At 50.3% G+C, this 21,902-nt stretch overlaps 1 protein-coding gene across 6 annotated transcripts in view; it reads right to left on the bottom strand.

Moving 5' to 3' along the window:
- LOC138498068 (solute carrier family 52, riboflavin transporter, member 2-like) overlaps positions 1-21,902 on the bottom strand; it is a 308,844-nt gene that overhangs the window by 57,951 nt on the left and 228,991 nt on the right. For all 6 annotated transcript variants that reach the window (XM_069621915.1, XM_069621918.1, XM_069621917.1 and 3 more), the window contains one exon: positions 11,795-12,659. In XM_069621915.1, the coding sequence (XP_069478016.1) occupies positions 11,795-12,659 (865 nt within the window). The remainder of the gene's footprint in view (positions 1-11,794; positions 12,660-21,902) is intronic.

The following is a 21,902-nucleotide window of genomic DNA, read 5'->3' as shown; positions in this document are numbered from 1 at the left end:
GGCTCCCCCTTTTTCCTGTTTCTTTTTACAGCTCCAATAAGTTAGTACATTTATTCCAGCAGAAGAGTTCCCTCCCCATTGCTGACAGATGCACGCCAACCTTTTATAAAGTACTCGGGGGTTTTTACGTTGATCAGGCCATGTCTGATATGTTGGAAGCCTCTGCCCATGCAGAACTTTGCGGTTCTTGGCCCCTCTCCATTCCACCCTGGGAATCACCTCTGACCACACGATCTCCGTTTCACCCAGCTGTGCTGATATCTCCTGCAATGAGAGCACCAAGTCCCTCAACAAGACCCCCCCATCCCTAAACTGGTCAAATTGTTCCCACCCAAGTGGATGACTAGCACATCTGGCCTCTGCTGCTTACTCAGCAATTTCCGCAGCAGCCCCTGCAGCTGCGCCCATTTCATCCCTGGCAGCCCATGCCACCAGATCCGGAACTCGGCGGCCATCAGCTCCTCATGCTACGGTGTCCAGCTCGCCCTGGCCCTTGAAATAAACTAATGCCCCACTACCCAAACGGTGTACTTCTTCCTTCCTTGCACAGCTGGTAATGAAAAGGAGAGGAGATGGCATGTTATATTACATTTTTTCTGGTCTGATACACCTTTTGAAACACCCTGAAGACCATCTAACTTCTTGATGTCCTCCGCCCCCAAGTCCCCGGCTGCTGCGGAAGTGGCGGCCCCTATCCGGAACGAGTGGGTCCCGAACCGGCCATCCGTTAACCCCATTTACGCCAATGCCAGTTCCATCACCTTTTTGAACTGGAAGTGGCTGAAGGCGGACCGGTCCCTATGCAGAAGCAATGGTGCCCCTGCCTCAGACGGCTGTCGTTCCTGAAGAAAGTTGGCCAAGGCAGCCACCGGGCACACCAGACTCATTTGAATGGCCTGAAGTGTCAGTGCCACACCCTTCCCCTTCTGGTCGGTCTTTGACCTCCGCACATAAATCACCACCTGAGCGCTGCTTACCTGCACATCCCTTAAATGCAAAAAGCCATTCCCTTTGCCCATGTTGTTCTCGGACACAAGCTCGCTGACCCAGAGTGCCCCAAAGAATGCTACTGTGAAGGCCGCTGTAAATAGCACCGTCTCCGATTCACAATTGCATACCGTGTTCAGGCATTTAATCAAACCATGCAGTTTTATTATATCGATGGGCCGCCTCTCGTCGGGCTTCGGTACCGCTTGCTTGGCCCATCCTCACATGGCCAGTGTGATGTAATGCTCCTTGGTGGGGTCCTTCTCTCCCCTTAGTTTGGCATAATGAGCTATAGTTGCCAAATGATACGTCATCCAGGCTCTGGTTTTCCCCATCCTCCAGCACCAGCCCACAAAGGCCCGCGCACTGCAAACTCTTCCTGACCCTCTGGCAGCACATCCCTTTGAAATGTAATAAAACGCTCCCAACTTGCACTGTACCTCTTTGCTGTGCCTGGTGCCAAGGCCATGTCTATCAAAGAGCTCAGATCACCCCAATCATTCCCTACCACTGTCCCTTGAACGGGGCCATCACCTTCCTCACTTCTGGGCAGGTTTCTCAGAACTTCTCCCACTGTAAACGAGACAGAGAATCAGCAGCCGTGTTTTTGATACCGGGAATGTGCCGTGCCCTGACCTCTGTTTAATGCCAGCAGGCATTTGGTGAGTTCCCTGAGCAACTTCAACACTCTCAAATTGCTTGATGACCCCAGATTAATAATCTGAACCGCTGCTAAATTGTCTGACCACAAGGATACTTTTTTGTTCTCAAGGTGTCCCCCCCACAACTTAAATGCTATTACAACGGGGAACAGTTCCAATAGCGTGATGTCCTTCATGATTCCTTTTCTATGCCACCCGGCCGGCCATGCTTTGCCGCACCACCTGACCCCCAGGATTGCCCTGAAACCGAGAGACCCTGATGAATCAGTAAATAGCTTGAGCCTCTCGCCGCTTGCCCACTCCTCCCTCCAGATTGAGACCCCATTCGACTCTGACAGAAATGTTTCCCACATCCGGAGATCCTCTTTTACCTCAGATCCCAACCGGACGTGTTGAGAGGCATGCTGCAGCCCCACTGTCTTCAGTTCTATACTTCTGGCAAACACTTTCCCAAAAGGTATTACTCTCCCCGCGAAATTAAGGTTACCCGCTAGTGACTGCAGCTCCCTCAGGGTTGCTTTGCTCTTCCCCTTCAAACCTTGTATCAGGTCTTTCAATTTTTGCACCTTGTCCTGTGGGAGCCTGCATTCTCCCTTTACTGAATCGATTTCAATCCCCAAGAATGTCAGCGTGGTTGCTGGACCCACTGTTTTCCCAGGAGCCAGTGGGACTCTTCCCCCCCCCTCACCCTCCCTCCCCTCCCCCCCATGTGTGACAGAAATGACTCCATGCACTCCTCGGTCCCTTTCTTACCAATGAACAGAAATTCATCAAGATAATGTAACATTCCACCTTCCATTTTTTCTCTCGCCGCGAATTCCAAGAAGGTATTGAATGCTTCAAAATAAGCGCATGAAATGCCACAGCCCATTGGCAGACATTTGTCCTAAAAATATTTCTTGCCCACCTTGAACCCCAGCAAATGATGGCTGTCGTGAATTGGCAATAGTCTGAACGCTGATTTGATGTCTGATTTTCCCAATAGGGCACCCCTCCCCCTGCTGCTTTTACCATTTGTATAGCATCTTCCAAGGAGGCATACTGCACCCTACACAATTCCTCTGGTATGCCGTCATTCACTAATTGCCCCTCTGGAAAGGAGAGGTGGTGGATCGGGCGGAACTGGCCTTTTTTGGACACCAACCGTAGTGGTGACACCACTAAATTGTCCATGGGAGGGGAAGAGAAGGGGCCGCCACCCTACCTAGCTTGATTTCTTTCTCCACTTTCTGCTCCACCACCTCTGGCCTTTCCAGTGCTGACCGCAAGTTGGTTACCTCTTTAACCCCTTGGTCTCTTGCCCCTGGGATTTTAAAACCCCACCTGAACCCTTGCCACAACAACTTTGCATCAACCTTGTTGTGGTATGTATTAAGAAAAGGAGTCATGGCAAGGAGGTTAACTGGTGTGGGTAAGTTCCTTTTAAATCATACTCGTGTCTTTCACAGGTTTGTCAATATTGTCTCTCTTCGTCAATACCTCAATCTCTCTGACTTCTCTTTAGGTTTGCTGCTGCTTTTATGTTTTGCTTCGCCTGAAGTGGAATTTACATGCTTTACCATAGGGGCAATCCCCTTCTGCAAACCTCCAACAATCTTCTCGATCCCCCTAGTGGGTTGCTGCTCAATAGACCCAGGAGGAGGGCCAGCGAAAGGATCCTCCTACCTCGCTGCGCATAAACCCCTCTGCCTCTCCAAACCCGGGACTTCTCCCCTTGCTGTTTGTCCTCGGGTTCCCTTGCGGGCATCGTCTTATCATATGTACCCCCCCCCCCCGGACATCGACCTCATCCCCCGACATCGACCTCATCCCAAGACATCGCAGGCCACACTTGCATTCTTAGTCTGAACCCCCGTTCATAATCCAGCCACCCTTCACTCCCATACTTCAGGTATAGATCATGAATATATTGCTCATAAGCTACCATTGCGAAGGCATCCTGCAGATATTTTTCTAGCATCACCGACATGTACATTCTAAAAGCTTTGAGCCAGTTGTGAATAGTGTGCTCCACCTTAGTACTCTCCCTATCCCTTTTCTCTGACAATTCTTTCAAGCCTCCCCCCAGCGGTACAATCCCCAACAAGTCAAAGATGTCCACAAATTCCTTTCTCCACAGCCTCTCCTTGGTAAACCATGGAATGTGCCACACAAGTGAGTTGACTGCTGCTCGCAGTGGTGCAAATCCTGGCATTGCTCTACCATACTGGGCTGCCTGTCCTCAGGCTCCTCCCGTCCCCCAGTTGGTTGGGCCCCCTGTTGAAGGCTGCGCCTGACTATCCCCGCTGATATCGAGAGCCGCAGGCCTCTGCCCCCACCATCTCTGCCCTGGTTGTGTCCCCGCTGGCGTGGATAATTGGGGCAGTTGACTACCACTTACCTCTGGACCTGTACTAGGCAGACCGACCGACAGGAAAACCCCCCCCCCCCCTGGAGGAATCACACCACTTTGGAGGTACCAGACTAATCCCTCCCCCAGGAGAAAAGGCATGGTACATCCCACTCCCTGAACCCCCCGAGCCCTGAGTCATCCCTAGCCCATTCTCATTGCCCACATTTTTAAACACACTGTCATTAGCACACAAGCTCTGAGCTTGCCCACCTTTCCCTCATGCTTGCATGCACTCCATGAACATACCTTTGACCATCTCCAGGGGTGTGGTTCCCTCCGCAGCTAATTCCACTGGTCTGGTTGCAGGAATGCTGTGTGTGCCACCACGGTTCCCTGGAGCCTCAGCAGGTGTAGGAGCCGGTAAGGCTGCATCCTCCTGCGCCCTCCCTTTCCCTCTTGGTTTCTTGGTAGCGTTGGCCTGCTCCTTGTTCGCCCTGGCCTTTGCAGTCATTGTCCTCTCCCTTCTTTTCCTGGACCTCTTCCTCTTCCTCCTCTTCTTCACTGTGTATTTCTACCTCCACCAGTGTCCCCTCGCTGGCGCTGTCCTGAAACATGAGTGGCGAGCTATTCACCTGGCTGGGCTCTGGTGTTTCCTGTCCAGCCTGGGCCACCATGGAGCTCATCTAGTCGGGCCCATGCGTTGCTATCGCCAATCTCGCCATCTCCAAAAATGCCTCCAGCTTCATTATACTGCAGGCTGAGAAAAGGTCCCTTTACTCTACTCGAGAAAGGAAGGTATGCTTGACCAGGGACCTGACCCTTGGGCTTCTAGCTTTAAAAGTCTGCTGCCCTACTGATGGCAGCCTTCGTGGCTGTGCTATCCGAGCACAAGGACTAATCACAGTCTGCGGCTCCAGCCGTCTTTCCCCTGCTATCCGGGTTCCCAGCACAGTCCGTGTGCAGCAAGCTCCGTTTCTTTAAAAGGGCGTGGGGGTGGGGAGTTTGCTCCCGCTGCTTTTTATCCCTCAGAGGTCTGCTTGACCTGCCAACTGGCGGCCTCAAAACAGGATTTCACCCATGAGTAACCTGGGTCCTGTCACGTGTTTGTTTTTCTGTCGGCCTGGAATGGGCAGCAGACCTTCCTGCAGCCCCGCTGCGTTGTTATGCCGGAGGCGGAAAACGCAGTACTGGCTGTGCCCCTTGCCGCTCCTTATCCCCTTCCATCTGTGTAGTTTCTTTACTGCCTGCTCCCGGGCTCCAGCCCCTCCGATGTCTTCTTCCGGGTCCGTGCTGCCTCTGCCTAGGCTCACCGTGACCTGCGGTGTCTGCTCACGGGCTCCAGCCCCCACCAGAGGTCTTCTTCCAGGTCCGCACCGCCTCTGCCACAGCTCACTGTGACCGCATTACTCCTGGGCCTTGGCCCCGCCTCCCGCAGATTCGCAGCTCACTGGGGCAGCCTCTCCTCTCCGTGCAGCGGTGCTCCTGGGCTCCAGCGCCTCCTTCAGATTCTTCTGGGTTCGCGGGCGCCACCTCTGGTCCCTGCGCGTCACTCCTGGGCTCCAGCCCCTGCTCTTCAGCTCACGATGACCGGGGGACTTCCACCATGACCGCCGACAAGAGGCTTCACAGAGCTCTTCCTCACGAAAATCCTTCAACGAAATCCTTCTTCACCTGCTCGTTATAAAGGGCTTACCCCGCCCCTTTGTTTGCCCTTCGCGGGCTTTGGGTGGTTTTGACGCCGTGCCACCCCCTGCACCATCCCCTTACCCAGGGGGAGGGGAGCACGTTAGAGGAGGCCCCTGCAGCGGTTACCGGGCTGCCTCCTCCATTTTCTTGGCGTTATTCTGTCGGCAGCTGCAGAAACATCAGACTTGCCAATTTGCCCTTCACCCGAAAGGAGCATGCTCCTACACTACCAGTACCCCTTCCCATGTGCTGCCCTCCAGTACTAGTTGTCAGGGCTCTACAAAGTGAAGTGGTCTTTTCTTCGGAAGGTAGTGTAAAAAGTTTGCAAATAAATATTTATGTTATTTTGAGGCAGTTTAAAAAGAGGTGTCGAGGTCTCTCTCACTCTCGGTCTCTGTCACGCTCTCTCCTAAAGAAGTTGGATAACAAAATGCCCACTGCCCCAGTACAGTGGAGGCGGATTTGAGAAGCCATAGTGGGCACGGGTAGTATAGCTTGGTGGTAACGCGCTCGTCTTGAAAGCAAGAAGGTGCAGAGCAACGCAGGTTCAAATCCCGGGTAGCGCAGATTCTGAATATCTATTGCATTCATGCAAGGTGTGGGTAGTGTCCATACCCATAATCCTCTGCAGGAGAAGCAAATGATACTGCAATGCTGGTCCTCTTATAGGGTAATGTTAGTAGAGACAGAGCAGGACATTGCAGACTCAAAAGGAGGGGTTAGGGGGCAATTTTAATACGTCTGTACAGCCAGCCGGACATATTGGGGAGAATGTAAACATGGCCAGCCCAGGGAGGATGCCCTCAGGCAGGGCTGCAGTGCCAACATGTGGTAGCACGAGGCCTGGGCCTGCACAGGAGGGCCTCAGCCGCGTCCTGTTAATGAAGGAGACTATTTGGCAATGGATCGCAGAGCAGCTGGGAACACTGCGCTTGTCGATGCATACATGACCCTTCCATGGTCTCAGCTTCTTGGGCAACACAAGATTGGAGCGCTCTTTCATATCCAAAGTGTCCAGAGAGCGCTTCGCCAGAGCGGACAGGAACGGGAACAGCAGCAGCCAAGTAACGTTCCGATGAGTCTGGAAGGAAAGAAGGAAGGATGTGAATATTGTGGCATACCATGCAAGGCTCTAGGAAGGGCGCTTTGTGTAAGCTGGAATGGCTGCTAAAGGACAGATGTTGCTAATGCTGCAAGATTTCAGCCCTGCCCGTCTAGACACTGAAGGAAGGACCTCTTCCCCCTGAAAGCACAGGAAGCTCCAGGGAAGGTACTCCTGGCTCCTTTCATGATGTTCACGCAGATCGGAGGATAGTTCAGGCGGCCATACTGCAAGACACCCGGCCTGCATAGCAGTTTCTGAGGCTATCCTACTGTGGCCACTGGTGGGAGGAGACAACAGGACCATCAGAAGCTTTGCTGCCACATTGGTGGGCAGAGGGAACGCATACAGAAATGCTGCAGGCCAGCATTCCGTAGAGCGCGCCTTTCGCACATCGGCAACGTTTTCCCATTATTCGCCGATACAAAGAACTCCAGATCAGGCGTTTATCAGTGGGGAGAAGATCAACCTTTTCATCGGTTAGTAAGGATCGGCCGGAAACCACCTAGCCAGAGGCCACGAGCTTCCCTAGAGGTGGTCCTGGGCTTCATTCCTCCAAGCTCGCTCAGGTAGGGCATCATAGTAGCATTGCCACTTGGCATCAGTAGGTAATGAGCAGGGCGTGAATTAAAGCCTTGAGCGAAGCCGACCATACGGCTATGGTAAGGCCACGTTCTCTCGACCGCAGTCCTCATATCGGCAGAGATCCCACGTGGCCTCTTCAGCATTTGATGAAACTGCTCACAGGAGGTTCTCCTTGTGAGATGGCCCAGCACAGGAGCATGCAACCTCGAACTACAGCTCCCCTCAGCCCTTGCCAGCATAGCCAATGGTGAGGCATCACAGGAGCTGTAGTCCAAAACATCTGGAGCAGTGCTGGTTGCAGATCACTGGCCTAGCAGATATCTCCCTTTTGCAGAAGTGGTCCTCAAAAAGCCTGGAGAGGTCCGATGGGGAAATCGAGCATGAGACTCAGTGGGAAGGGGTCACTGCATGCTGGCCAACAGAGGATACCAGTCTTGCAGAAGTATCCGCCATACACTCACGAGAAAGGGCGTTTCTATGGCTAGAACACAATCTTGCTTTGTTTGAGCTTAAAAACAAAATGTGGAATAGGCGATTTGAAGGTTTGAGCTAAACAAAAAAAAACTAGAATAGTTGACTAGAAAGTTTGTGTTGGAACCCATTTGGACATCCTTGCTTGCAGGTCCAATATCTTGTTAAGAACATACACAAAGTTCGACACTTGTACAGCTTTTCGGTAGCGGTGTGCCCCGTTCAATCAATTGTTAAGATGGGTATCAAGTACGATTTTCTTGAAATTGCCACGATGTGGTGCCACCATTGAGTCGCAGGTTGAGAAACCTCTTCAGGCTGAAGGAAAAGGAAATTAGCAAATGTCTGTTCACTACAAATCCAAGAAATACGAAGGTCCTGGGCGATGGACCCAAGGCAGTACACATCCTGCTCGCTCTGTGTCGGCTGGGAAGAGTTCTTCATAGGATAGCATTCGGGACCTAAGGCAGTACACATCCTGGAGCTGCTCGCTCTGCGTCGGCTGGGAAGAGCTCTTTATAGGATAGCATTCGGGACCTAATGCAGAACAACATCCTGGAGCTGCTCGCTCTGCGTCGGCTGGGAAGAGCTCTTTATAGAATAGCATTCGGGAGCTAAGGCAGTACACATTCTGGAGCTGCTTGCTCTTTGTGAAGGCTGGGAAGAGCTCTTCATAGGATAGCATTCGGGAGCTAAGGCAGTACACACCCTGGAGCTGCTCGCTCTGTGTCGGCTGGGAAGAGCTCTTCATGGGATAGCATTCGGGAGCCAAGTCAGTACACATCCTGGAGCTGCTCGCTCTGTCGGCTGGGAAGAGCTCTTCATAGGATAGCATTCGGGAGCTAAGGCAGTACACATCCTGGAGCTGCTCGCTCTGTCGGCTGGGAAGAGCTCTTCATAGGATAGCATTCGGGAGCCAAGGCAGTACACATCCTCGAGCTGCTCGCTCTGTCGGCTGGGAAGAGCTCTTCATAGGATAGCATTCGGGAGCCAAGGCAGTACACATCCTGGAGCTGCTCGCTCTGTCGGCTGGGAAGAGCTCTTCATAGGATAGCATTCGGGAGCTAAGGCAGTACACATCCTGGAGCTGCTTGCTCCGTGTCGGCTGGGGAAGAGCTCTTCACAGGACAGCATTCGGGAATTCTTCTGCACTCACTTGTTTGGGTCTAGGGTTGCCTTGTGCAGGCTCAGAGTAAGATTCTGGGATGGGAGTACTTTACACCCTACTTTTGGAACTTTGTAAAGGATTTTTTTTGGGAGTCAGAAAACCCTGTGGAAAGGCCAGTGTGACTGAGAGCCTGGTGCAGTTAAGCCATGGAGAAGAAACAGAGAAGCTAAATTACCAATTCAGGCACAATTATCCCTTTAGTAGCAGCGGGGAGTTGGTCGAAGCAGAGAACAGAAGCTGTTCCAAGTAAGAGAGCATGGTTCTTGAAGGACAATCGAAAGCGGAATTGCTCCATCAAAGAAATTGAAAAGCTGGATCGAAAAATTCTTCACTGAACAAAGAATAAAGTCCAGAAGGGAGAAATCGAGGTCGAGCCAGAAGGCAAGATCTGGAGGATGACCAAACCTCAATGAATGAAAAGTACACTTTTCCGGAATTTAAACATTGCACTGCAGGAGAAGAACGTCAATGGCTGGCAAACCCAAGGCCATGTAGATCGCGACGCCCCACGGATCATGAGGTGGACATGGCAGAGGGCAAGTGGGGGGCGAGATCTTAAGAAGCCTATGCAAGACTTTCTGCAAAAACACATTTGCATCAGGGAAATTGAGCAAGCTATAAGCAGCCCCCCCCCTTTCCTAAAGGAGTTAATGCCGAGTGGGCAGGGGTGGTGTGCATTTATGATACGATCATGCACAATGTCTAACATAGGCATTTGAATAAACAGATGTTTAATCAACATCCAGACCCAAAGACATGACATTAGTACAATTACACATCAAATGCTATGAGACCACGATCGAAGAATGTATCCAGGGCGTACATATGTTATACATGTCCAGACCAAGGCCCCAAAATATACACTTGTCACGAGCCATTGGCAAGTGATAGTTGTCTCTAGGCAAGTAAGAAATGGCGTCACACGTGCATGAGGAGGGCTGAGGGGACAAGTGCCTTTATACCTGTAGTAGCTTGCTAAATGAAATCTTTACCTAGCATATCAGAGATCGAAATTAAGATTTAATTAGCAGTAGGTAAAAGCAGCTCCTGGGCATCCAGGATTAACCAGTGACCAGGCGCTGCCACGGCAGGACGAGGAGCTAGTGCATAGCGCTGCCACGGCAGAAGGAGCAGCTAGTGCATAGCATTCCACAAATCCAACTTCCACATAGAATGCAAACATATCCTTTTGTCCATTATTTATGGCCCCTTATGCTTTAAATCTTGTATGGGGGGGGAGATCCTAATATTTATTTATAGATCGTCCTAAACACAGAGTTATAATCACATGGATGTGTTTGTTCAGCACCAGTTGACCTGGGGAGCCAAAGGAAGCTCCTGGTAGCTTTTGGTGTCAAGCTAGCCAGGCTCTTCTAGGCCACAAGCAGGAGCTTAATAGCTCCCAGCCCCCCTTAGGTTTGCACCCTGCATAAGTATTTGGTGGGGGTTCTGTATAGTAATGTAACAATGTTACTGAACGAGCAAGAGAAGTATGCGCCACCGTGGTCTTTGCACATTGGCCTTACATGAGTGCACAATGATACTGCAAAGGTGCAAAGGTGATAGGTTACTTTCACATCGGAAGCCCCGCAGTTCTTGCCACCTGCATTTGTGCTAATGCCACAACTGCGTAACTCACAAATCTTCTTCATCTTTCCCTGCGCTTCTACTGGTTCAGTTCAGATGGAATGGTGCAGGTTTGCACTCTTACCCTAAAGCAAAGTGTACTCTCGACCAGGCCGGAGGCTGTGTGGGGATTCAGGGTGCTTAGGTCCCTGCCGAATAGGGTTTGCGGCATCTTGGCATGAGAATGGGCATTTTCAGGGCCACTAAAGTCAGTGGGCTCTCAAAAACCTTAAAGTAGAACGTGTTCACAAACATTGTCAGAATGCAGATATATTTGCTTTTGCCAGTGTTCGATCTAGCACTTTTCATATATAAAAAAAACGTGGCTGGGTCATGGGCATTCCTACTGTGGAGAAACCAGGTCCGTCATATGTGTTTGCGAAGCCCTACCTACAGTACATGCATTGTATGCGCTAGGTTTATAAGAAAAGTTTGTAACTCTTGTCTGGCTATTGCTCTCTCTAAAGGCCTGGGTATAAGGTTGTGGAGCTCCGGAGCGCATCACTTGATGTAGCCAAGTGGTCAAACAGGGAAAACCTTCGGCTGGAGCCGTTAGCCACCACAAGCTGCTTTTTGCTGGGACACAGTTGCCCAAAGTGTTGCCGGAGAGTTGGGTGTAATTTTAGGGTGGTGGGTAAGGGTGTTGTACCCCCAACTTTTGAGGCACACCATTTTGCTCCACACATTTCACATGTCATCTTTCATTTAGATGTCATGCTTCCCCTAACATTTTCAGCAGAGTTACTCCGCGCCCAGAGATGGCTATCAAGACCTCTAGGAAGCAGAACACATATTTGAGGCAATAAAGAGTGTTGCTTACATATATATCTCAACTTTGCAATTGGAGGTCTGTTGTAACTCCCACATATGTAAATCTGACCACATGCTGCGGGTGGAAAATAGCTTTGTGTAGGCCAGGAGTTTGCAACCTTTGGCTCGACAGGTGGTTTGTACTACAACTCCCACCAGCCCAAGCAAAGTCAATGTTGAGAGATGATAGTCCAAACCATCAAGAGACTCCTGGTGAAGACAATTATACAAAAGAACCCATCACATTGAAGAAAGTACACTGCCATTGTTCTACAGATGTTTCCGGCATTATCCCAAAATAATCATGGATACATGTACTATAATCCATGCGGGGCTCAGTCCGCATTCTTCACCGGTGTACCTACCTGCACATTATGAACATGGCAATGAAGCAGGCCACGGGGTTGGCGATGTTGCTGAGCACAGCGGATAGGTGGTAGGCCATTCTCCCATAGGGCAGGCAGGCGTAGCTCTGCACAGACGGGAGCACGCCATTGGTCAGCGCGTTGGACACAGCCAGTAGTCCCAGTAGGTAAATGTTCCTCCACGTCCAGAAAGTGGAGGTGACTGGGAGGTGTGTATTCTTCGTGATCTCCAGATCATCACCAATAGGTGAGCCGTTCTCGCGGAGGGGATAGGAGTCTTCGGATGCAATACTGTCCACATGGGAGTCTCGACGGTTGGGGTCAGAAGCCTGGCCACGACGCTGCCACTGAATAAGGAATACAAAGGACAGCATGGACACTGCAAGCATGGCACACAGAAATCCAAAGAAGCCATCAGCAGAGAAGCTCTCAGGAAAGTAGTAGGCTTCGGTGGCATTCCCAGAGCTAGTGTTCCTACACTCCAGCTGTCCAATGCCCTGCCCCAGCGCCACCACACAGGGGAAGAGGGCGCTGAGCCCCTGCCCGATGAAGAAGGTGCGGATGAAGACCTGCGGGAACTGGTACATGAATGGCAGGAAGGTAACGTTGGAAGTGCAGCAGAAGAAGGCCAGGATGAAGGCCAGCAGCAGGTAAGGAAGGCTGTGCAGCTCCCCAGCGATCCGGACCTGCCGCTGCCAGAAGGCAGCAAGGAACGCAGCGGCCAGCACGCTCATGCCCTGGATGCTATAGATCAGCCAATGTTCCTTCAGCTTCCCTGGGGCAAAGCGGTGGGCGAGGGTGATGGCGATGGGGCCAAGGTTCCCAAAGGCAATGAGGACTGAGAGGTACGCAGGGAGGTTCCAGCCTGCAGGGGAGAGACAAAGCGACAGATGCATTTAGATTGAGTGCATCTCAGATTATCCCGCACAAGAATAAAAATCCCATACTCGGACATCGGCCCAAATCCTAAAGCCATCCCACCACACCAACTCATCTCTCTGCATGAATTAATACATAGAGCTAATCAAGTGTATACACAATCAATTAAATCAGCATTATCAAAAATAATACCATTGACAACACTCACTTATTAAAAAAGGTTTAGAATTCTCTTCCACAATTCAAAAGTGCAACAAACAATAGGATCTGCTGCCCTTCAAGAAACCTGTACCAAAAAGCATCTGGGTCTTTAAAAAAAGTCCTATCCATTGCCATGGACTAGCATTAAATCAACATACATTTAGCAGTTTCTACAAGGTCTACAGACTTTCTTGCTCTTGCTAGGGAATACCCTCCATTTCTCACATCACTTCCTCCTGGGTACTGTCTTTCTTGATGGGGAATACCCTCCTTTGCTCCCCGTTAGGAAAGTCTAACGAAGGCGAGACTATTTCCCTTTGCAAACAGGCCCAAACTCCAGCCAGGTGTCAAAGCTTGCTTCTGTTGGCGAGAGAACAGTTTGCCTCTGTGCGAGGCTCGAGATCGCGAACAGGTGTGGTGGAGCCGCGCATATCATGGCAGAGGCAGAAGGGAAACGCTATAAGAAGGGAACGTGCTACCAAGATGCCAGGAGCAGGGAAAAAGAATCCTGGGCATTCGCCGACGACACAAAGCAGACTCTTACCTGCGAGAGCCTGAAAGGAAGCTGGTGTGCTGAAGGGAAGCCACGGGACGAACAAGCACCAAGGAAGCAATCACAAAGGGAAAGAAAACCGAGTAACTGTGCTGGTTGACCGCAAACAAGCCAGAGAGCGCCAGGAAGAATTGGTGAGTCAACCCAAGGATAGTGGAGACTCTGGGACATATTGGCGATCACGCTAAATGCAAATATTAAAACGGACCAAAGAACGAGAGAAAGAGAAAATACTATTTGTAAAAAGGGGAAATGACGTACAATGAAGACCCTTAAAAGTATGCGAATTCATGGAATGCAAATATGACGTGCATTACTTACCGTAATAGCATTTCTGATGATTTTATCGGATTAGATTCACATGCTGTGTATATGGTCCGACATCCAGTGGTAACTGCAGAGTATGTCATCTGGTCTTTCGAGGATTGAAAGGGGACGTCGGCATAGGCTTGTCTGTAACACCATCCCGAACGTGGCGTGTAGTGTACCCAAAATTCCTCACGCGCCGAGATCCCTCGGATTGTATTTTTCTGCTATGAGGGAGCCCAAGGCTATTGTGAGTGAGTAGATAAAAGAGAGAAAGTAGTAAGACGTCTGTTTCTTCCACCCCAGTTGCGCTTGTGAATCTAAGCAGATACAATCATCATAAGACATGGAAAAAAGGGGAAAGGAGGAAAGACATAACAATATGGCCACCCCGACCCCACTCTCCCTACTGTATAGGTCGGCCAGAGGGCCCGACCATGTGGAAAATCCAGCCGCCGGATCTTAGGCGCCGAAATGCACAGCCGTAGACTATTTCCCCCGTAGTCTTCGTCGAAGATGTTCTTATTGGGCAAAGTGACTTAACGGGGAATAAACCGACAATTCAGTAAATATAAACAATGTCTCTATGACAATTCGGTAAAGATAAACAATGTCTCTAGTAAGAGCTCCGCTATAGGGCGACCAGTTATCTGGGTGGAAAAAACAATCTGAGGGACCTTGGCATGTGAGGGATTTTGGGTACACTACACGTCACGATAGGGATAGTGTTACAGACACGCCTATGCCGACGTCCCCTTTCGGTCCCCGAAAGACAAGATGCAATACTACTCGGTAACCACTAGATGTCGGACCATATGCACAGCATGTGATTCTAAGCAGATTAACAAGCATCAGAAATGCTATTACAGTAAGTAATGCATGTCTTCTGATGCTTGTTAATCTGCTTAGAATCACATGCTGTGCATAGACTAGCGAGCAGTACCCGGAGTTGGAGGTGGGTTGTGAGAAGGAACAGTAGTGACAAGATTTCTTAATACTGCTTGTCCCAGCTGAGAATCAGATCTAGAATCAATGTCTAGGCAATTCTGTTTTGTAAAGGTGTTTACAGAACTCCAGGTTGCCGCTTTTCAAATGGACTCTAGGGGAACATTTGCAATGAATGCTATGGAAGCCCCAGTGCTTCGAGTAGAAAGCGGTCTAGGCTTGAACGGCAGTTCTCTCTTAGCAAGAGTATAACATAGTGTGATGCATTTGACAATCCACCTTGAGATAGCGGATTTAGAGACAGGATCCCCTTCTCTACCAGCTGCCACTGAAACGAAAAACTGGTTTGTCTTTCTCAGAGGTTTAGTTCTTTCCAGGTAGAACATGACTGCCCTGCGCACATCTAGTGTGTGTAAGCTTCCTTCGGCCACGTTAGTGGGGTTCTGGAAGAAGGTAGGTAGTTCTATTGATTGGTTCACATGGAACTTTGAAATAAATGTAGGCGCAAATGGAGGATGAGTGCGCAGAACCACCTTATCCCTGTGGACTGTAACAAAAGGTTCTAGAACGGAAAGGGCCTGTAGTTCACTAACCCTTCTTATACAAGTGATAGCATTGTAGGGCATTTTATAAGTAAGATCTTTGAGACTTGCCTTATGCATAGGTTCAAAGGGCGACCCCATAAGTCTGGTCAAGACCACATTTAGGTCGCATCCGGGAGCCGGGTTTGAAATGTGGGGATGAATTCATTTAACCCCTACCATGAAAGCCTTAATAACTGGTATTTTCCACCACAACACCTTCTGTTGTGACGTAGTGTAGGCTGAGAGAGCAGCTAAGTGAACCTTTAGGGAATTAAAAACCAATCCCGAGTCTAATAAGTTAGTCAGGTAAAACACAATGTGTTAAGAGAGCATTCAATTGGATTGACTCCCTTGGCATTGCACCAGATAAAGTGTTTCCTTTGGAATAGCAATATAGAACGTTACGTTTCCTAGCTTCTCTAAGTAGGTCAATGCATCTCTGAGGGAGTTGAAGGTGTCCAAACTCTATGACCTCAGGAGCCAGGACGCTAAATTCAGAGTCTGCGAACGTGGGTGCAGTATTTTTCCTCTGTCCCGAGATAACACGCTGTATGGGCAAGGTAGTTTCATAGGAGGGGAGAGGGACATCTCCATCAGATGAGAACCAGGGATGGCGGGCCCACATGAGGGCGACCAATATCATGCTCACTGGCTCCTGGTGCATCTTGTTGAGTAGTGGAGTCAGGGGGGTGGAGGGGGGGGTATAGGGGAAGCCTAAACATATTTTCCTGACCATGCTATCCAGAGCCCGTTCCCCTTGGAGCGATTCTGGGGGTACCTGGAGGTGTAGTCTTGGCATCGGGCGTTCTCTAGATCTCTGGGAAGCCCCATTCTGCGAAAAGGTTGGAGACGATATCTTCGTGTAGCCGCAATTCGTACTCTATGGGCAGTGGGAAATCTCTGCTGAGCATGTCTGCCAGAAGATTGAGTTCCCCTGGAACATGTTGGGACAACAGGAAAATCTTGTGTTTTAGAGCCCATATCCAAATGTTTTGGGACACTTTGGATAGCCCCGGAGTGTGTGTGCCCCCTTGTTTGTTCAGGTAGTACATGGCTGTGGTGCTGTCTGTTACGATCAGGACTGTCTTCCCCTGTAGCTGTGTCTGAAAGGCCTTCAGTGCTTTGAATACCGCTAATAGTTCTAACAGATGGATGTGGTTGGACGCTAGTTGTGGAGACCACATGCCGTGCGCAGTCTGCTGAAGCAGGTGAGAGCCCCCACCCCCCACACCCTGTGAGAGATGCATCTGTCGTGAGAGTGGTTTCTACTGTGGGGGTGGTGAAGGTTTTCCACTTCAAGAGGTTTTCCCTCGACCACCACTGCAGAGAGAGAATGAGGGCTGGTGAGACAACTACCAGATCTTACCATTGTCCGCTGGCCTGACACCACGGGCTGTTGAACCATTATTGCATGGGACGCATGCGCAGACATGCGTGAGGAACTAAGTAAATGCAGGACAGCATCATTCCTAGCAGTCGCATGGCCTTGCGTACCGTCACTTCCCGAGTGGCTACATACTGAGGGATCTGAAACAACATGCTCTGAACCCTCTCGGAGTGGAAGACAAGGCTGTCTTTTTTCCGAACTAGAGCCCCTAGAAACTGTTTGACTTGACTGGGGTCTAAACTGGATTTCTTCTCGTTGATGGAGATGAATAGAGGTCTATTGTCTTCTGAGTGTTCAATAGGCATGTTTCGTAGGTCTCCCCTCTTATGAGCCAGTTGTCGAGGTAAGGGTAAAACAGGATGGATAGTCTGCGTAGGTGCGCTGCTGCCTCTGCCAGTACCTTCGTGAACACCCTTGGCGCTGAGGCAATGCCAAAGGGGAGTACTTTCCGGTGCGCTGGCAACATTGAAATATGAAAGTATGCATCTTTCATGTCCAATGTTTCCATGTAATGCCCCTGTTTCAACAGTGGGGATTACTTCCTGTAGAGTGACCATGGGAAATTTCTGTTGACAAATTTGTTCGCTGGGCGCAAGTCTAGCACAGGGCGCATGGCGAGATCCTTTTTGGGTACAAGGATGTACACTGAATAAATACCCTTGTTTACCTGTAGAATAGGGACGGCTTCTATGGCGTCCTTTCCTAGAAGCGTTTCCACCTCTCGCAGTGGGATTTGCAGGTGGTCCGGCATCAGGCATCTTGATTTTGGCAGTCTGAATGGGGGTGGTCGGGCAAATTCTATGCAGTACCCTTGGGCAACCTTCTTGAGTACCCACTGGTCTGTTATCCCCTCCCATGCAGAAAGGAAAGATGTTATATGCCCCCCGACCGGGTTGGCATGGGAGGGGACCTGGATCCGAAGGTCATTTCTGGCCAGAGGCCAGGGTGCCTCTGGGGTTGGAAGCTCGCCCTCTTCCTTTCCCAAGTCGCAGTCCTCTGGGTGGGTAAGTGGTGGATGTATTAGACCCCTGACCCGAATTCCAGTCGTTTGCTGCATTATACTGGTTCTGGGGAAAACAAGATGGCCCAAGAAAAGACCGGCGAGAGCCGCTTCCTCTCTGAGGAGAGGGTTTCTGGGTAATCTGTTCAAGGGACTTGAGTGTTTCATGTTCCTTCTTGGCTGTTTCCAGTGCATTGTCCACTGCCTTGCCAAACAGGTTGGTCTCCTCAACAGGTTTATCAGGGCAGCTTGGGTATCTGGCTTGAAACCATAGTTCCTTAGCCATGCATGCTGCTTAAGCAAGGTGCCTTGAGCCAGGGTTCTTCCTGCCGTCTCAGCAGCGTCCAGAGTGTTCTTGAGCACATTCTGGTTGACTTGCCTGCCTTCCAAAACAATGGCTAGCAACTTCGTCCATGTAGGTTCCGCCACTTCCTGAAGGCCTTCTTGCAGAAGGTTCCACTGGGCATCTGCATAGCTAGCCAATAGCATAGTGTTATTTGCTATTCTGGTGGAAAAACGCAGCAGCCGTTGTGACCCTCTTCACTAGTGCATATAATCTCGGACTCCTTATCGGTGGTGCCTCTCCTGTAGACAGGGGAACACCAGCCCGTTTTCTAGTGGTGGTGACCAATAAAGAGTCTGGTGTGGCATGTCCCTTCATATAGGCAAGGTCGGTTGGAGGACGACGAAACAACTTCTCCACCCTAGGGTTCAACGCCCTGGTCTGTGCTGGTGTCAACAAGGAAGGCGCCAACCTCCTTTTGATGGAGTTCAACAAAGGGATGGCCTGGCTGGCCAGATGTTTTTCTTTCAGTATATCCTCCACGAAATCAGTATCTGGTAAAGCTTCTTGAGTGGCGATCTGAAAATTGTCAGCCGCCTTCAAGATGGCATTGAACGCCATCCGATTGTCCACTGGGGAGGCGCGCCGGAGTGGATGGGGGAGAATCTATGCACAGGGCATCGGGGTCCTGGTTGTGAGTAGAAGACGTCCAAGGTGGAGCATCCACCTGACGGCTGTCTTTCCAATTGTCCATAAGATCTGCCTGGTCATCCACATAGTTTTCCAGAAAGGTGCCATCCTCCTCCTGATCATACGTGTCCATGACATCCTAATCTGTGAGGACACAGGTATACTCTTCATGTGGATCCTCCCAGGTCCTTTGAAATTTGGATACTAGGGTAGAAGGAAAGTCCTCCTGAGGTCTCTTGGGGGCAAGCATCTCAGAAAGAGAAGTTTTTATAATCTGTCCATACATCCCTCAAATTTCTCGCTGGTCCAGGGGAGGAAAGGAGACATCTTCTTCCATTTGTCATCGGGATCTGTCCCCTAATGTGCTAGACAAGGGCACAGGACTCTCAGCGTAGTCCCTGCAGGGTTCTGGGCACTGTGACTTGTCTTTTGGCACGTCTCTAGGCCGTTCTTTGTGCTTCACTGCCTCCTTTGACCGTTCCTTCAGTCTAACTGCCGAGGCAATCCGTGCGATGCTCTCGCCAATGCTCAGGGAATCTGGTCGGTCCACCGGCAGAACCAGAGGCTGAGCGGTGGACTTCGACGTTACCGGGTGAACCGGAGGCTGAGCGGTGGGTTTCGGCACCACCGGGGCCTTAAGCAGTGTTTGCATGTCCTCCTGGCATGCCTCAATAGTCGCATGTTTTTTAGGGTTAGCACCCTTTGTTTTGGATTGCCCAGTCGCAGGCCGCGGCTGCGGTTGCAGGGAAGGCTACTGATCATGCCGACCAGCGGATCCCGGTGAAAGTTACGACGGTTCCGTTGGCGCTTTGGTACACTTCGAAGGCACGACCGAAGCAGAACCTTGGATTGTGTGTTTAGCGTAATGCTCGTGTGCGCCCCTGTCGCTGGGCGTTTTCCCCATAGCGGGACTCACGTCAGGCCTAGTGGGGTCAGGGACAGGCGTCGTGGACCAAGAGGTGTCTGCCGTTATGTCAATGGCTTCCGACACAGAGGCCTTGTCATCGCTGGTGCCCCGATCACTTTCGGTGGTTGCGGCGGTGGGGGGGGGGGGGGGGGAAGAACATTCGGCCTGCGACATGCTGTTGGCCTCCCACCGATTCAATCGACGCTCCTTAAGTGTCTTGGGCGCAGGAGTTTACAGGCCGCACAATACGCCTCTTTGTGGTCGTGGAGAAGTAAAATTGTTACAACTAAGGTGCTCGTCTTTCCACTGGTATTTGCCCCTAAACGTCGGGCAAAACCTAAATGGCATCTTTTCCATAGTGTAAGATACATCGATGACAAAACCCAGGGAGCAACGGGGGTGAAAGAGGAAAGGCATACTTGTACGTTAATATGTCCACCCTGACCCCACTCTCCCCGACCCCACTGTCCCTACTCTATAGGGCAGCCAGAAGGCCCGGCCACGTGGGCGGCAGCGCCACCCGGATCAACAGGCATCAAAAGTCTGCAGCAGTCTTCGGCGTTGTCTCGCAGGATGAACCGTCGAAGTGACTTAATGGGAATAATGACAGTCGATAAATATGACAATAACGCTTCTCTATGTAAGAGGTCCGCATTAGGGCGACCAGTAAACTGGGTGGAAAAAAACAATGAGGGACCTTGGCGCGCGAGGGATTTTGGGTACACTACACGTCACTTTAGGGATTGTGTTACAGACACGCCTATGCCGACATCCCCTTTTGATCCTCGAAAGACAAGATGCAATACTCTGCGGTTACCACTGGATGTCGGACCATATGCACAGCATGCTATTCTAAGCAGATTAACAAGCATCAGAAATGAATATACCAAAGCACATAATATATCAAGAGGATATATGTGATGCTCAAGCTAAAACATGGCGCTGGTGCGCAGTGCATTCTGGGGGCACTCAGAGCCATAATGGATATTTATCCATGCCTCAGTGGAAAGCTGCACTTGCTTTGCGAAACATGTTTTCAACGTTATTCGCTGCTGGGCATGGAATGCAGGCCTTCTCAGCCAAGGACACAGCGCTGGGAAAGCTAAGATCCGCAGGTGCCGGCTGGTACCTGATAAGATTTGTTGTGGTTTGCTATGCCCGCGCCAAGGTTTCGAGATGAGTTATAGAACTGTTTTCCAAGGCTTTTTTTAGGAGAGGGAAGCGCTTTGCTTCTGGAGGTTACTGTCGGTTGACCCAGCTGGCAACCAACGGTCACTCATCAATGCGCAAGCACCATGCCAGAAGGTTCGAGAAATTGCCACCCCTTTTTTAGGAGTGCATATATGCGGAACCCCTCAACGGTCAGACGGGATAAGCGCAAAGACCTCAGTCGGAGTGGGGACGCCTTGTTCCGACATACCAGTGGGCTGTTGTGCTCTCGGCCTGGCTGTTACCGGGGTCTTCCAGCCGTTTCTGGTGAGATGAGGGATTCAGTTACGCCCATGGTGATGTATTCCTGCTAACTTACTATCTTTTCTGTGATTTATCTGTGATTTATTCCTGTGTTATCACTTACTGCTTATGTATGTCTAATTATGAATAAATAGCTGTATAAGTGCTACTTACTCTCCAAGTGTGCGTGTGTGGTTGTAAATCATTGCGTTGTCTACCTGCGTTCAAAGTATTGGCTCTGCAACTGAACTGGTGATAAATGACTGTCCGTGCACTCTGGGCGAGCAATACAATATATTATCCAATAAAGTTAATGTACAATTGTGGAAGTGGATGAACCCAAGATGTCCTGACAGGAGAGTATACCAGGCAACCACAGGGATACATACAAGAAGCCCCGGCAGGAGAGGAAACCAGGCAATTTGCAAGTGTGTGGAAACAAGAGGTCCTAAGCAAGTATACTAGGACTGTTTTAACCAGACAAGCAGGAGCAAAATCCCGGCAGAGAAAGACAGCAGAATTCTGAAGTAAATAGAATCATAAAATGTTGTGCGCGACAGTGCCACTGTGGGCCCAACAAGACACAAGGAACTTTTGTATGAGGAACTGTTCATGGTAAATAGAAATCCCAGGGAAGGGTGTTGGGGAGAATTTTCATTTATGTGCCTTTCATTTATGTGCCAATTCCCTTTAACCTTAGAGACCCTCAGCTCTTTTGCTGGACTCAGGGCTTTTATATTTTGACACCCGAGTGAGTGCTCCCTCATTTCTTTTTCTGACTAGGATTCTGTGTTTCTTACCGTTTAATGGAGTCTGGTAGACTCCATAGGCATCTGGTTTTTGCATTGTGACACACAGCACCTTTTGAGTGCAGTGCCACTGAAAGTCCCTTGGACTTGACTTAATGTTTAAATACATTTT

The sequence above is a fragment of the Ambystoma mexicanum genome, chromosome 5q (assembly GCF_040938575.1).
Source record: "Ambystoma mexicanum isolate Mex_15411 chromosome 5q, UKY_AmexF1_1, whole genome shotgun sequence".
Taxonomy (NCBI): domain Eukaryota; kingdom Metazoa; phylum Chordata; class Amphibia; order Caudata; family Ambystomatidae; genus Ambystoma; species Ambystoma mexicanum.
The sequence above is the reverse complement of the archived record's forward strand: the minus strand, read 5'-3'. Positions and strand labels throughout refer to the sequence as shown.